At 37.2% G+C, this 14,413-nt stretch overlaps 1 protein-coding gene across 1 annotated transcript; it reads left to right on the top strand.

Moving 5' to 3' along the window:
- The first annotated feature begins 313 nt into the window (after positions 1–313).
- Positions 314–13,994, top strand: LOC113058490 (coiled-coil domain-containing protein 92-like). The gene is made up of 4 exons (XM_026226435.1): positions 314–892; positions 2,865–2,997; positions 4,096–4,143; positions 9,773–13,994. Exons 1-4 carry the CDS (start codon positions 881–883, stop codon positions 10,456–10,458), a joined length of 879 nt encoding a protein of 292 aa, XP_026082220.1. The 5' UTR covers positions 314–880; the 3' UTR covers positions 10,459–13,994.
- The last annotated feature ends 419 nt before the right edge of the window (positions 13,995–14,413 follow it).

The following is a 14,413-nucleotide window of genomic DNA, read 5'->3' as shown; positions in this document are numbered from 1 at the left end:
ACATCTGCTATATAGGGGAATAGTAAATAGTTAAATGAGACTCCAGATATTCTGGCAAGAGACAAACCATCAAACACTCCTTGCTCCAGATATACTCGCTTTCACTCCGCATTGCTCACGTACAGTACAAGGCTAGAAAAATGCATACAATACATAACAACAATCTAAAAATAAAATAAAAAATCAACTTAAAATAAATAAAGTCAAAACATATAGCCTATACTTTTGGTTCGAGTTATACAAACAGAGAACGGTCCATATGCTAATTAAATATTCTTGGAACGCCGCTCGGCCAATCAAATTCGAGGACTGGAACTAAACGTTCTATAATTCAGCTGTACTTCAGCTCGGTTTATTTGTAATTCATGAGGCACCTTAGCTGAATCTGCGATTGAGATGCACGTTTGAGATGGGATCTATAAATGGGATGTGCAGTGGAGAGTTCCTCGGAGCATCGATGTTTCTTCAGCAGTCGCATCATTGCTCTGGTACTAAAGGAGCCGCTTCCTGCCGGCTGTCATCGCGATGATGAGGATGATGCCATTCAGCAGACGCAGGACGCACGAGCACTCTTGTGCCTGCTAAACGTCGGGATCACTAATCGATCGTGACATTGCGTGATACAACAACTGTACGTTGGCCAAGAGAACGGAGGATTGAATCTCGTCTTTCTCGCAAAACCTCTCCCGGTATTCTGGGGCAGATCCGTCTTTAAGTCTCCCTTTGAGATGCGTATTGATCTTTTTTAAAGATGTCGTCATCCTATATGTTCATGGGTCGGTTCTTTGAAGGGCAGAGATGTGGAAGTGAAGGAGCACGTTCATTCTCTTCATTATAACCTTATATCATCTGTTGGATACCAATAATATAAGCCACGAGAATGGAAAATACGGTGAGTGTTGGACAATATGCGCAGTGTTATCAAAGGCTTTTATGGCCATGTTATATGGGAAAGAGCGACTAATCAGGAGCTTACTTAGCTACATTTAAATGTTTTACACTGTGATGCAGTAGTATATTACACAACGTGTCTATTTCACTTCTGTTTCACATCTGTGGGTGTTTATAGTAAGCACAATAACGTTTAGAAGTTTCGTTTAACATTTTATCCCTTAAGATCATGTTGAAAACCAAATAATAAAATTATCCATTAATTTTTTTGAAAGAATATTGTGAAAATGATAAAATGTATATAATTTGCAAGTATATATATATATATATATATATATATATATATATATATATATATATAGTAAAGACCTAAAATACCTAAAATGTGTTTAATAACCAAAAAAACTGGTTTTATTAAGTGGAAAATATTATTTATTATGAATGCATCAATGTCACTGTCAAAACAATGAATTGTCAATATAACTATGCAAAAAAAAAAATGTTTTTCTAAAATATATTTTTTATTAAAGTGCATTTGTCTTTTATCTTTGATGTAAAATTATTAAATTTTAAAGAATTTATTAAAATAAATTCTCTATTGAGTCATACTGTTACCTATAAAATGAAATTAGCATCAACCCACAGTTTATGTGACTTTTTGTATTATCGAAATGTGCCTAGAATAATATAATAGGGTTATTGGAATATATTATTAGATACTGTAAAATAAAACAAAACAAACAAACAAATACATCAATAAAAGCAGAATCTTTGCATCACGGTTTCAATTTCAGTCACATTTTGCCACTTTTATTGCCATTTTGTTAACCTTGTGTGCAATGTAAATGTTTGTACTGTATGCTGTACAGTATTTTTATTTGAGTGTGAACATAGTAGCCTATATATAATTAGTAAAGATGATAAGTATAAAATGAATGTAATACGTTTTAGGTATTATTTTCATAATTGTAATAGTAATATTATATTTATGTACCAAATGTCCCATAGTTTACAGAATTTTTTTTCCACTAATGGATTTTTACCTAGAAAATCTGACGTGCACCTGAAATATTTACAAATTTATCAATATCAAATTACATTGTATGATACCATATACCGTGAAACTGTGAAATTGTGATATTTCTGAGATGGTTTTCATACAGTGAAAATATGATATGTATAGAGCAGTGGTTATAACAGTATAATATTTTCACTATATGATAACCATCTCAGAAAATATCACAATATTATTATCATCATTCACACAAGGTATTTTTTCATAAGAACTTGTCGACATGACCGATGGCATTCATGAATAATGAACAGGTTAAGCAAATAAGCTCCTTTCTAGTGTTTTTTTTTTAAACAATCTATGAACATTGGTCAACTGTCTTGAGGTAAATATAACATTAAGCCTTTAATTAATTGTTTTATTCATACCTTTACTTGACTGAAACTGTAGCAGGTTGATGCATGGAAGAGGAAAGGCAGGATCCCAATGCTAGCAGGGTGAGGTTTAATAAAACAAGAGGTAACCTATCCAGGGCATAAAAATGGAAAGAGAACACAGGGAGAACAAGGCAAAGGAAAACACGCTACAACATAGCAAAGACTACGGCTAACACCAGGGTATATATGAAGAGTTCAGATGCAAAAGCCTCTAAATGCCAACTGAAATTTGCATCTTAAATTAGGATTTTTATCAAGCTCCTATGTTTAGGTTGAGTCATTTTACTTTAATGGCAATGTGCAGGTCCTTTTCCAGGCTATTAAAGTGAAATAACTGAACATAAATATAGGAGCCTGATAAAAATCCTAATTTCAGATGAAAATTTCAGATGGCATTTAGAGGCTTTTGCATCTGAACTCTTCATATACACACAGATTAACAAGATAACAAAGGGGTGGAGCTAATCAATACCTAGACAACTAACAAATCTACTGTAAATATTCCTGTGTTTCGTGTGGTGAAGGGCTCACAGGGGGTCTCGCTGGAGCAGCAGGTGGAGAGTGTGGAGAGGAGCATTGTGTTCCTTAGACAGGAGCAGCTGTCTCTGCTGCATGGACTACATCTGGAGATCCTGTCCCTCCAGAAACGCTGTACAGGTTTGTCTCATGACCATTCACAGTACAGCCACCTGCATTTGATTTTGAGTAGTTGTATTATCATAAATCACATCTAATTGAATGTCATTCCAAATATAAGGTTAGCATGCAAATTAATTGTGTTGCCATGCCCTAGATGCACAGATCCAGTGCAGAGGAGAGCAGGGTTACGTTGCTTTGTTTAGTTGCACAGGCTCCACAGAAAGAACCATGGGTCAATATCTTCCTGTCAGTGCAGGGTTGTGTTTTCACTCTCAGTAATATAGGACATGGCCTTTCCACCTGAACATCGCTGGAAATGTGCTGAGCCAGCTAGCGCAGAAAGACCAGCACACTGCATATTCATCTCTTTGCTCTTTTGCCCTGTAGAGCAACCAATCATGCTAGTTTAAAGCTTTCTCAGTTTCTCAGGAAATCAGTTTTTCTTTTGCAATCCTTTGACATGCATCCATTAAATCCATTAAAAAATCTGGAGTCAGTAAGATTTTTAAATGTGTTTAAAATCATACTCAACATTTATATTGTTAAAACTATGGTAAAAATGGTACTGTATTACAATTTAAATGAGCTTTATTTTGTAAAACATCTATTTTAATATTTTCAAATGTAATTGATTAATGTGATTTTTGGGGAGAGGGATTGGGGATTCTGTGATGAATAGAAAATTAAAGAGAAAAGCATTTAGTTGAAAGAACATTTTAGCAACCTTATCAGTATGTTTACAGTCGGTTTTGATCAATTGAAATGCATAATTGCTAAATTAAAAAAAAATCTTAAAAACTTTAGAATGGTAGGGCAAATGATATTGTATAATTGAAATGAATTGGCTTTATTTTACTTTTTACTGCATTTATCTCCGTAATCTGACCCATGTCCAAATGAAATATAAAATGTAGGGTGGGACATTTTATGTGCTAAACAATTAAATGAATCATATAAATGCTAACCCAAATCAAATCAATTCTAATTTAGAACTTATGACATGATCTATAATGATTCTGGAATGTATTGTTTTTAAATTGTAAAAAAAAAAAAAAAAAAAAAAAAAAAAAAAAAAAAAGGCTCAGAAATAACAGTGTATCTGTGTGTTGCTTTCAGAACTTACACAGGAACTCAACATGAAGCCCCCAGGTCGGAGGGAAGCAGGTGAGCTCTGGTGCAGTCCAAAAAAAAATCTTGTTTTATTTTCATGTGTTTGTGAAAGAAGTTTTTGTATTTTTAGTACAGGTGTTCAGTTCAGTACACAGCAACAAGAACAATAGCTGTAGGTCTGCTTAATACAACAGCATCTAGTATTAAGGTTAGGTGCAGGTAGATATTGATGTTTGCTACTAGATCATGTTTGAAAGACTTTGGCAAACTAATAATAAATTAAATTATCCACTAGACACTTCTTTTGTTGTTACATATATTCCATATAATGAGCTAAATTCTAGTGATTAGATCCAATGCAAATATAGTGTTTTCAATGACCATGTCTTATTAATGTGATAATAATTGATCCAAAATGCAAACCTATCGTACATTAAAATGCCACACAATGTACAAGCAGGAGACGACTGCTCTCCGTTCTGCAGGTCATCCCTCTCTCCTCCGGCCTGATGCAGCCTCATCCTCCCACAAATTGATCCTGCCTGCGTTTTCGTCTACTCTTGCTGCATGTTCCCAGTGGGGGTGTCCAATTACAGCTTGTTTTTTTGCTGAGACAAAGTTGGGCAAGGAGACAGAGAGCAATAGCACAAGAAAACTGAGAATAGGAAAGAAAGAAAATATTTCTATTGATTTATGGAAACCTTTGGCTTAGATATTTTTGTGATCTTGATAATTGTTAACACATAAAAACATTACATTATTACATATTCCGTTGCATTTAAATGTATCCAGGGCCAGTTCTACGGGAGTGTTAGGGTGAACTAAATGAAAGCAAGAGCACCACAGTTGAAGCTGTAAAAATAGGATATACTGGCAAAACATATTTTACAGACGCTCCAGTGTGTATTTGTGTTTAAACTTTGGAGAGCTTCAAAGGTTTCTATTTTCAGCGTGTTTTGTAGCATTGAGCAATCACTGACATTTCTGTTTATTTCTTGAACACAATGGCTAAGCTGAGGCATTTGCGTTAGAATCAGTTCACCGCTCAAAAGACTAGCTACAGTTTTGATCAGTGATGCACGCTCGGGAGTCTCTCATTATAACAAACTAAAAACTATTTAAATAACAAATTCTCTGAACAGTGTAGAGCTTCGTTGATTATTACGTAACTTTTGGAGATAGCGATTAACTAAAATGAGGGACACTGTTTAGTGATTATACCATACACTCAATGGACAGGGCAAAAATATGTCAGAAGAGATGTACATTAAGAATAGAGTGCCTTCACTTATTTCAGAAGCCCCCTTAGTGTTTTGATTCTGGAACCTGGCCTGCCTGTATCTGGAGAAGTAGGAAAAATTATAATTTTATATATTTCTATGTAATATTTATATATTTATCCCATATATCAAAGCCCTGTGTGTAGCGCTCGTACTGAACGTGCTTTGAACGACCATGCATGGTCCTCTCAGATACCGTGACCCAGATAGCACACAAAATTATGTATAAATTATACCCCAGTATTTAATTTCATGATGATTAAGTTCCGAGAATTCTGCAATGTTTATTTTAAAATCATGTAACAGAATGAATTATGTCTCTGCATTGTTCCAGAGACTCCTCTAGTGGGAGATTTAGGCCCAATCCCGATTCTATTTCATGCACGCTTTATATCCCCTTCCCCTACCCCTCCGCCTACCCCTTCCCCTTCCCCTTGTCCCTTGAAACAGACGGTCAAGGGGTAGGGGAGAAAATATTCCCCTAAGGATTGGGACACTACTACCATGACGTCACACATCATCATTCTTCGTCTAGCTCTTACAATACACACATACTGGTGTGAATTAGACTGCCTTTAAATATCATTCTGTATTAATGAGCTGCTTAATGACACACACACCCACACACACATAGGTAATCGCGCAGCTTACACATCCAGGAGAAAAAAACTTGTCATCGCTGCCCCACAACTTTTATTAAATACAGTTTAAATACTGAATCGCTACATCATATTTTCCAGCGACGAGAGGATACAATCGCTGTTTTTAAGTAAATCCCTCTAAAAAGATAAACGCACAGACGCGAATACATGCAACTTCCATTTCTCTCTCTCTCTCTCTCTCTCTCTCTCTCGCTTTCTCTCTCGATTAGGCAATATTTGAGAAAATGGTTTAGTGATTTCTAATTATTGGGGGGATTAGCCCCCATCAATGTCCATGGCAGCTATCACCCTGATCAGACATTCTTACTGACCCTCTGATGTCACATGGACTACTTTGATGATGTTTTTCTTACCTTCCTGGACATGGAAAGTATACTGAGCACACAGTTTCAATGAAGGGACAGAAAGCTCTCGGACTAAATCTAAAATATCTTAAACTGTGTTCCAAAGATAAACAGAGGTCTTACTGGTTTGGAACGACATGAGGGTGAGTCATTAATGACATCATTTAGATTTTTGGCTGAACTAACCCTTTAATACTTCTCTTTTTTTATGTCTATCACTTCTTATCTGCCCAAATTCCTTTGTCAACTGATTGTTTTCGATGTCTCAGTTTCATTACACATTCTATTAAAAGGTTCAGAGGCAGCAAAAAGTTAACTCAATAAAGAAAAGTGGAGAGATCAGATTTAGGGATCGGATAACACAGCATTTTCTGTAGTCCCATAATGAGTTCATCTCAGTCTGGATGCGTGGAGTTGGACTGATAGGCTGGCTGTGAAATCAGGACAGTCTGGACAAACAGATGTGCTAGTATACTGCAAAAAAAAGCAAAAACACAAGCGAGACAAAAAAAATAAAAAATAGGGAAAGATGTTGAGTTCACAGCAAAAGGTCATCAGGTTCATGTGGATCAGGTGTACAATATCTGACACTGATTCCTATAACATATTTTTGGTCTACTTAACCTGTCATTTTATCTGAAAGACTTTACATTAATGTGAGGGCAAAGACGCTTTCAACTGGAAAATACCTTTTTTATCCTTCATTTGTTTAATTATAGTTAAATTACATGTTAAACACCGGCTGCTCTTCCATGCTTCAAACTAATTATATGACATTTTCACACTCATAATTTACGGTATATAGTGTCAGATACATGGAATTTACAGTTATATGAGAGTGACTTAAGATTTGTTAATAATGCAGGTTTACATTTATTAATTTAGCAGAAACCTTTTTCCAAAATGACTCTCTAAAGAGAATACAATTATTTACTTTACATTTGCTTTATGATTTGAGGGCGCAGTAGTCAAGTATGCTTAGGGAGGTCTTGTCCCTGAACAGATGGCACACCATGCCAGTAGCCAGACCAGAGTTGAGATTAGTTGGTTTGGATTTGGTCAGTGAGTCCTGTAATCCTTGGGCACAGAAGAGACTTTTGTCTACTTTCCTCTCACACATCCACTTACCTTTTGGATCGCAGATTAGTTAGGAATTTGGTTTTACAGCTAAATCTGATTTTAGATTGAGGGCTTTTCCATATTATTCATGCCTGTTTCAAATCACAAGGGAGAGTATACATGAGACTTCTGAGTCTTCACTTTTTTCTGGTTTATGTTTATGCTGCATGTAAAACATGGGCTAAAGTCTACATGTGAATTATAGGGTGGGTTTGATTCCCCTACTTAAGGCTTGAACTCACTACACTGGTAGGAAATATACACTGAACAGAGGGTATATGAATCCAGAAACAACTTTATTTGGACACAGGGTGAGATCAGGAGAAAACAGGGGAGTATAGTAAACATAAACCGAATGAGCAGAGTATTGATGAATAGAACAGTCCTGCTTTGTCTTACAGATGGAGACAATAGAGACGGACAAGCACACACCTCAACATTGGTACCTACAGGTAAATAGTTACTGGAGATATCTTTGAGAACAGATGGAGGAGTACCAGGAATCTTCACAGGTAAGCACAGAGACCAGGTAAGTGAGTATTTCCTAGTTCAAGGCCAGGCGCTGACTGAGGCTGAGGTCTTTGCTTAAATAGTGTGCTGATGACCTTGTAATTGTTGACAGGTGCAGGTGGTTAATATTTGGGTGATTGGGAGCTCTGGAAAGTGGAGGTGAGAGAGTCTGGTTGATCTGTGACATTATTTCCCTCTACATGGTACGCTCCAGCAGACCGAGGACCCTGATGTCGTGGTGGGCTACCACATTTTCTAGGAGCTGGACTACATCTGGAATGGATGGAATTGATGGAATTCTGTGAGAAGAGGTGGCTCTAGAATGTCATCTCGAGGTACCAAGCATCTTTCCTCTAGGCCATAATTCTCCAAGTCAACCAGATGTTCCAAACGGCCACCACAGCGTTGGGAGTCCAGAATTTCTTTGATGGGATCCTTGATGATCTGAGGCACAGGGGTGAGGTTTCCAAATGAGATTGTAAGTGCTTCGGAGGTCCAACTTGGTGTAAACGGAGGCTACCCAAAGTTGCTCCAAAGCAGCTGGGGGGGAAGATGATATTGGAACTTTATGGTGATCTTGTTGAGTGCCTGGTAGTCAATGTAAGGATGCAAGTATCCGTCCTTTTTGCCACGAAGTAGAAACTGGAAGCAGCAGGAGAAGTGGAAGCCTCGTCTATGTACCCCTCCATAGCCTTCTGTTCAGGTATGGATAGGGTATAGGGGACATCCAAGGGGGAACTGACTTACCCGGTTCCAGGTTGATGGCCCAGTCCTATGGTCGATGGGGTGGTAACTTGGAGGTTTTCTTCAGGCAGAAGACATCTGCGAATGGGACATTACAGGTAGGGATATCCACGGATTGTCTTTATACCGGACTCTCAGTGGACGTGGTGTTCACAAGGACAATCAAGGGTGACTGAAGAAGTCATGGGAAACAGGTAGGAAAGCATGTTGGCCCCCATTGCAGAACGTCTCCACTGCTCTAGGATGTTTTTGGCTGGTGTTGTACCAGTCAAGGACGCCCAGGGATGGTCGCCATGGTGGACTCCTCCAGAAGCAGTAGGAATTTTTCTTTGTGCAGGCAGCCAACTCGCAACGTCAAGGGTATAACTTGGTATATTGTACCTCTTCCGTTTAAAACTCTTCTTGTAACTGATTGGACCTGGTATGTGACCGGAGTGTGTGTCTTCTTGAGCTGTAGTTGCTATAAACAGGGTCAAAAATGTAAGAGTTTTTAAAAATATATATATTTTTTTGCAAGCGATTTACAGTTCAACAATGTTATTAAAGTTAGAGCACATTTTCACATTGTAGATTAATCGATAATGTGGATAACTCAATAATGTGGATAAAACATTGATTTCTCAATTTAAGATTTACAGATCACAAGAATGTTGATATTTGAATATTATTTAAATTTATTTATATATATATATATATATATATATATATATATATATATATATATATATATATATATATATATATGCAATGTGATATATTTTATACAATATATTATTGATACAATATAATACACTTTTATTAAAGATGTCTTCAAGATTGTCTGTTGATGTTGATAAATTTCCTTGGGGCTTCTAAGTTGTTCAAGACGAACGTGAAACAATCATGTCATGTCTATCATTTCAGAAGGTTGTAAAAATCAACCTTCTGAAAGTTGTATAATAAACAGTGCTTAAGCAGACCATGTTTGTGGTTCATTGCCTCACTGTTTCGCACTGAATCACATTCTGTTCTATATGTCTTCCAGAGGTGAAGGAGGAACAGAAGCAGTTGGAAGCCCGTTGTCGGGAGGTGGAGGAGCATCTGCAGGAGCAGCAGGAGATCCAGAGTGATCTGCGATGGGAGCTGAGTCAGAAGTCTGTCATAGTGGGTTCTCTCCGCGCCAGTCTGAAGGAAAAGGAGCGCCGTTTCCTGGAGGAATTAAAAAACCGCAGCCACAGGACCACTGTGCTTAACACCGAGCTGCAGAAGCAGACAGAGGTGGCTGCGTACCTGTCCTTCCAGCTGCATTCAGCCAAGCAGAAACTCCATCAGCAGAGGCAGCACAGGAGGCCGGCCCAGTCTGGTGTGGACAAGCCTCCCATCCACCCTTCGCCTCAGGCCAGTGCCAGTAGCCCGACCACCATCAAACCTAAACGGCGGAGCTCAAGCCGGCCTTCCTCAAACTTCCACACTGAACGCGCCAGGGAGTGCGTGCCCCGCGAGAGGGTGATGGGCCCCGAGGAGCCTATGGCCATGCCTGACCCCGCCCTCTTCTTCTACCCCTACAGACACAGATCCCGGCTCCGCCCACCACACAGACATGCCCTGCAGGAGGCGGAGGGGGAGGAGTCAGAGGAGCTAGACCAGGGAGCTTCTGTAAGCAGACTGGCAACAACAGTAGCTAAAGCCACTGCGACCACTGCATCCACCACAGAGAACAACTCTGAATGAGCGTTTCTTTTACCGTTCAACCTGCTTGTTTTTATGATATTTCAACCTGAATTGCACCTTGAGCCCCTTGGGAGAACCTTTGCATTATGTATAGAAATGTTTATATTTGCAATACGGTCTGCTTTTTTTTACAGTTTGCACATGCAGTGATCATTAGACCGAGGAGAGATTTTTGCTTACGTTCTTGTTGAACCCAAATTTACTCATGTTTATGTTGCTGTAAAGCATTTTTGTAATCAAAAATGACCCTGACGGCCTCAGTACACGAACATGAAGTGCTTCATAAGGCCTGTTTTATGCGTCCTGTATCTGGCTATATTAACAGGTTACAGCATTCACACTGACATTTGTGCTTCTCATACATTAACTGCTGTTCTTTTTATACTATAATATCTGTTGTCGCTGATATAATTTCTAGTCAAAATACATTTCACTCTACAAGAGACAGGTATAGATAGGGGACAGATAAGCTAACCTAGTGTAACGGGTTATTGAAATAGAAAAGAATTTAGGGCGGGACTTGGTTCTAGTTATCGGTTGCTGATTGGATTATAAATTGTGGGTGTTGCACTCAAATATTTTTGGATAGATGGGATTTAAGTGGACAAAATGAAGTGGAAAAATTCACTCTATATAACATGCATTTACCAAAACAAAAACAAACAAAAAAAAGAAAAAAGGAAAAAAAGAAAGAAATTCATTTTCATTCATTTTCTTTATCGTATACTTAATCTGCTTAATATCTCTTGGACATCTGCACACCTCTGAGATTGTGTATTTGAAAATTCAAGAATGGAAATTGTCTATTCAAGCATCGATTTGCCTCAAATTTCGGGCTTTTAGGCATTTTCAACAAGATCCCATTAGAAAAGGGAACTGATTTGCATTTTGTGTGTGTAAATGCGATTGGAACCCTGATCACACTAGACACACATTCAAATTAAGGTGTAAATGCAATGTAGTTCAGATCTAGATACAAAACATGTTCATGCCAGATCACACAGCACAAAACATGTATAAAATGCAGGATAAATATATTTATTGACGCAATATTTAGCAGTATAGGCATTTATAAAACAACATAGTAATGTTTTTTATTTATAAAAGATGTCTGGCATTGTTTATGTTCAGTAAATCTTCAAACACTTCAAAACACTTCAAAGGTGTTTTGGTTTCATGCAAATTACCATTTGATGTAAATGCAGTCACCTCTTCATTTAAAGTAATAATACTCAATTACACACTTCCAATAACCATTTCAAATATTTTAGACTTTATTAAAGAAAAAAGCAATTTAGTAACCCAGAAATCACTTTTCGAGCTGCCAAAGTGCTGTCAGTGTGAAAGCACGACACTGCTGTTTACTTGCTGCAGACTCAGGATGTGCAGAACAGGCTGAAGTCAGTGTCCTTGTCAACTTGTTACTTCTGTTCAGTCTTTGTTCAGCTGGTTTTAAAGCTGTGTGCCCTTGTTGTGGAATAACTCATCTCAGATATTTCTCTGTCTGGTGTCACCACAAGTGCACTCTTTCAGCCCTCCAGATGCGATGGAGATTTTATCACCTAAATACTCGTTTAGTCAGATGAGATCTACACAGCCTGAATCATTTGCTTAAGTGCTTTATCTGGTGTATAGTGTGTTTATGTGTGTGTGGGTTTGTTGATTAGAAGAGAGTGGGCTCAAGGGTTAACGCTCCATTGTTCTGCCATCATTAAATGAGCCAGTGATGCCCAAAGGACGGATTAGTTTTAAGATGCTTATGCTGTAATGCTTTGGTCTGATGTTGCAGATAACATGTTTGCATATGTGCCATTAGAATCAGAATGCTGTTTGTTTTATAATTCTGTGTGGCCAGGTGTGTGTGCATATACCAGGAGCTTTGGTGATTTGATGACTTATAGCAATGTGATACATATCGCAAACATATTAAGTGTTTGGATCGCAAAAGCTTAAGCTTGTAAATTCATAATATGCAAGATTAGAAGTTGTGTGTGTACAAATCAAGACTTCAATCTGGTCTTTGATGTGTAACTAAGACAGGGTCAGTCCATGGAAATGGATTGGATGGGAGTGACAGGCAACATTACCCTTCTTGATAACTAACAGACACGTTTGAAGGAATAGTTCTCTCAAAAATGAAAATTTGCTGTGCTGATATTGTTCTCAACCTGAGGCAATCCAAGGTGAAGATGTGTTTGTTTCTTCATCAGAATGGATTGGGAAAAATGTAGCATTGCATCACTTTCTCACCAAAGGATTCTCTGCAGCGAATGGGTGCCGTCAGAATCAGCGTCCAAACAAACATCACAATAATCCACAAGTGATCCACATGAATCCAGCCCATCAATTAACGTCCTTCACTCATTCACTGCAGAGGATCCTTTGGTGAGCAAGTGAAGTAATGCTAGATTTTTCTTTTCTCATTTTTTAAGTGAACTATTCCTTTAATAAGGGGCCTAATAAGTAGGTTATACCATAGTGCCACAGGGCTAAAGACAATATTCCTGATTGTTAGCCTGTGACAAGAAACATAATTTTGCAAAATAACGTGACAGTAAAATATTTAGTAGCAGCACCTATTTACAAACTTTTTTAAAGATACTAACAATTGTATATGTGGTATTTCTCTTGCTTTATTAGATCAAATGATAATTCTGCTTTGAATATTGAATATAATGTTGTTAAAAATCCAAATATGAAAAGCAGCCCTCGCAGGCATTGTTACTGAATGCATAAAATGTTTCCCTTTCATCTGAAAATTGTGTCTAATTTGACACAGCCCTAACAAAGTGATATTTGCTTCACTCAGGGTCTGAAACCTTATTTTGTAAATGTATACGCATATGCCTGCCGCTATTTAAAAGGCCTATAACCAGTTTTTGTATTGTATCAGTGGATTTAGAATGCAGGTATGTTGAGTTAGAATATAACCACATCCACTAGTTAATGTATAGATTTCTGTTTTCAGTTTAATGATTCATCTTGGAATACTTTTGCTTATGAAATGCTTAATTGTTCTTAAGTGCTTTATAATTGTGATGTTAAAGAGATAAGCAATACTGCCTCACAAGATGACTTCTACATAATCATATTTACAACATACATTTTTGAACATTGTGGTGAATTTGAAACAATTATCCGTAGATACAGTACATGCAAAGTTGTTTTTTCTTTCTCTTTCTGATGTTATTTTGTGGTCCCCATTCCATGAGAAAAATAAGGGTCTTACGTTGATTTTATTTGGCTTTTTTTCCTTAAGTATGGAATAACATGTCTTCCCTTAAACTGACTGTTATGTGGTAGAGGTTTTTAAATCACTATTCTGTTGTCTTATTTTTAAAGGAGAGAAATGAGACAAGTGCTTTGAACAAATTTTCATTTGGAAACTACAATAATGTTAACACACACTGTATGTGCATGTTCGGCCAATACCAGTGTCCTGTTTCACAAACATTTGCAAAGTTTTGAAATACACACAGTAATACAAATCTCTGACGACCCACAGACAATTGTGCAACAATAATGTGTCGCAATAAATAATCTATAATATGTTCACTCTATAATATTTGATTAAAGTGGTTTATTAAATCACTGTCAGTCCTTGTTCATTGTTAGTCAACATGTCAACATCATTGAATTTAGAGAATAAAAATGTATTGTTGCTGATGTTATTGATTTCCTCAACCATACAAGTGTGTCCTATACAATATTTCAGTGGGAAATAATTGAATCACTCTGATATGTAAACCTTTACTCAAAAGGAAGTTTATAACTAAATAGCAGAGAACATACTGGAAATACTGTACCGGTATGTTTATGACTCAATTTCATGAGTTTTACACATATACTGTAAAAAAAAAAAGTTGTAAATAAGACAAAGATTATAGATGTTTCACAAGAAAAGACTATTAGTGTTTGTACTTCAAAATGTTTAACAAAGTGTCACTTACTGTTT

The sequence above is a fragment of the Carassius auratus genome, chromosome 40, assembly GCF_003368295.1.
Source record: "Carassius auratus strain Wakin chromosome 40, ASM336829v1, whole genome shotgun sequence".
In the NCBI taxonomy this organism is placed as follows: domain Eukaryota; kingdom Metazoa; phylum Chordata; class Actinopteri; order Cypriniformes; family Cyprinidae; genus Carassius; species Carassius auratus.
Note: the sequence above shows the minus strand (reverse complement) of the source record. Positions and strands in the feature narration are given on the sequence as shown.

Bases quoted from the DNA above. Each gene is read 5' to 3' on its own strand.
- LOC113058490 (XM_026226435.1), top strand. The intron at 2,998-4,095 runs GTTTGTCTCATG...TGTTGCTTTCAG, and splicing joins CCTCCAGAAACGCTGTACAG to AACTTACACAGGAACTCAAC. The intron at 4,144-9,772 runs GTGAGCTCTGGT...TATGTCTTCCAG, and splicing joins CCCAGGTCGGAGGGAAGCAG to AGGTGAAGGAGGAACAGAAG.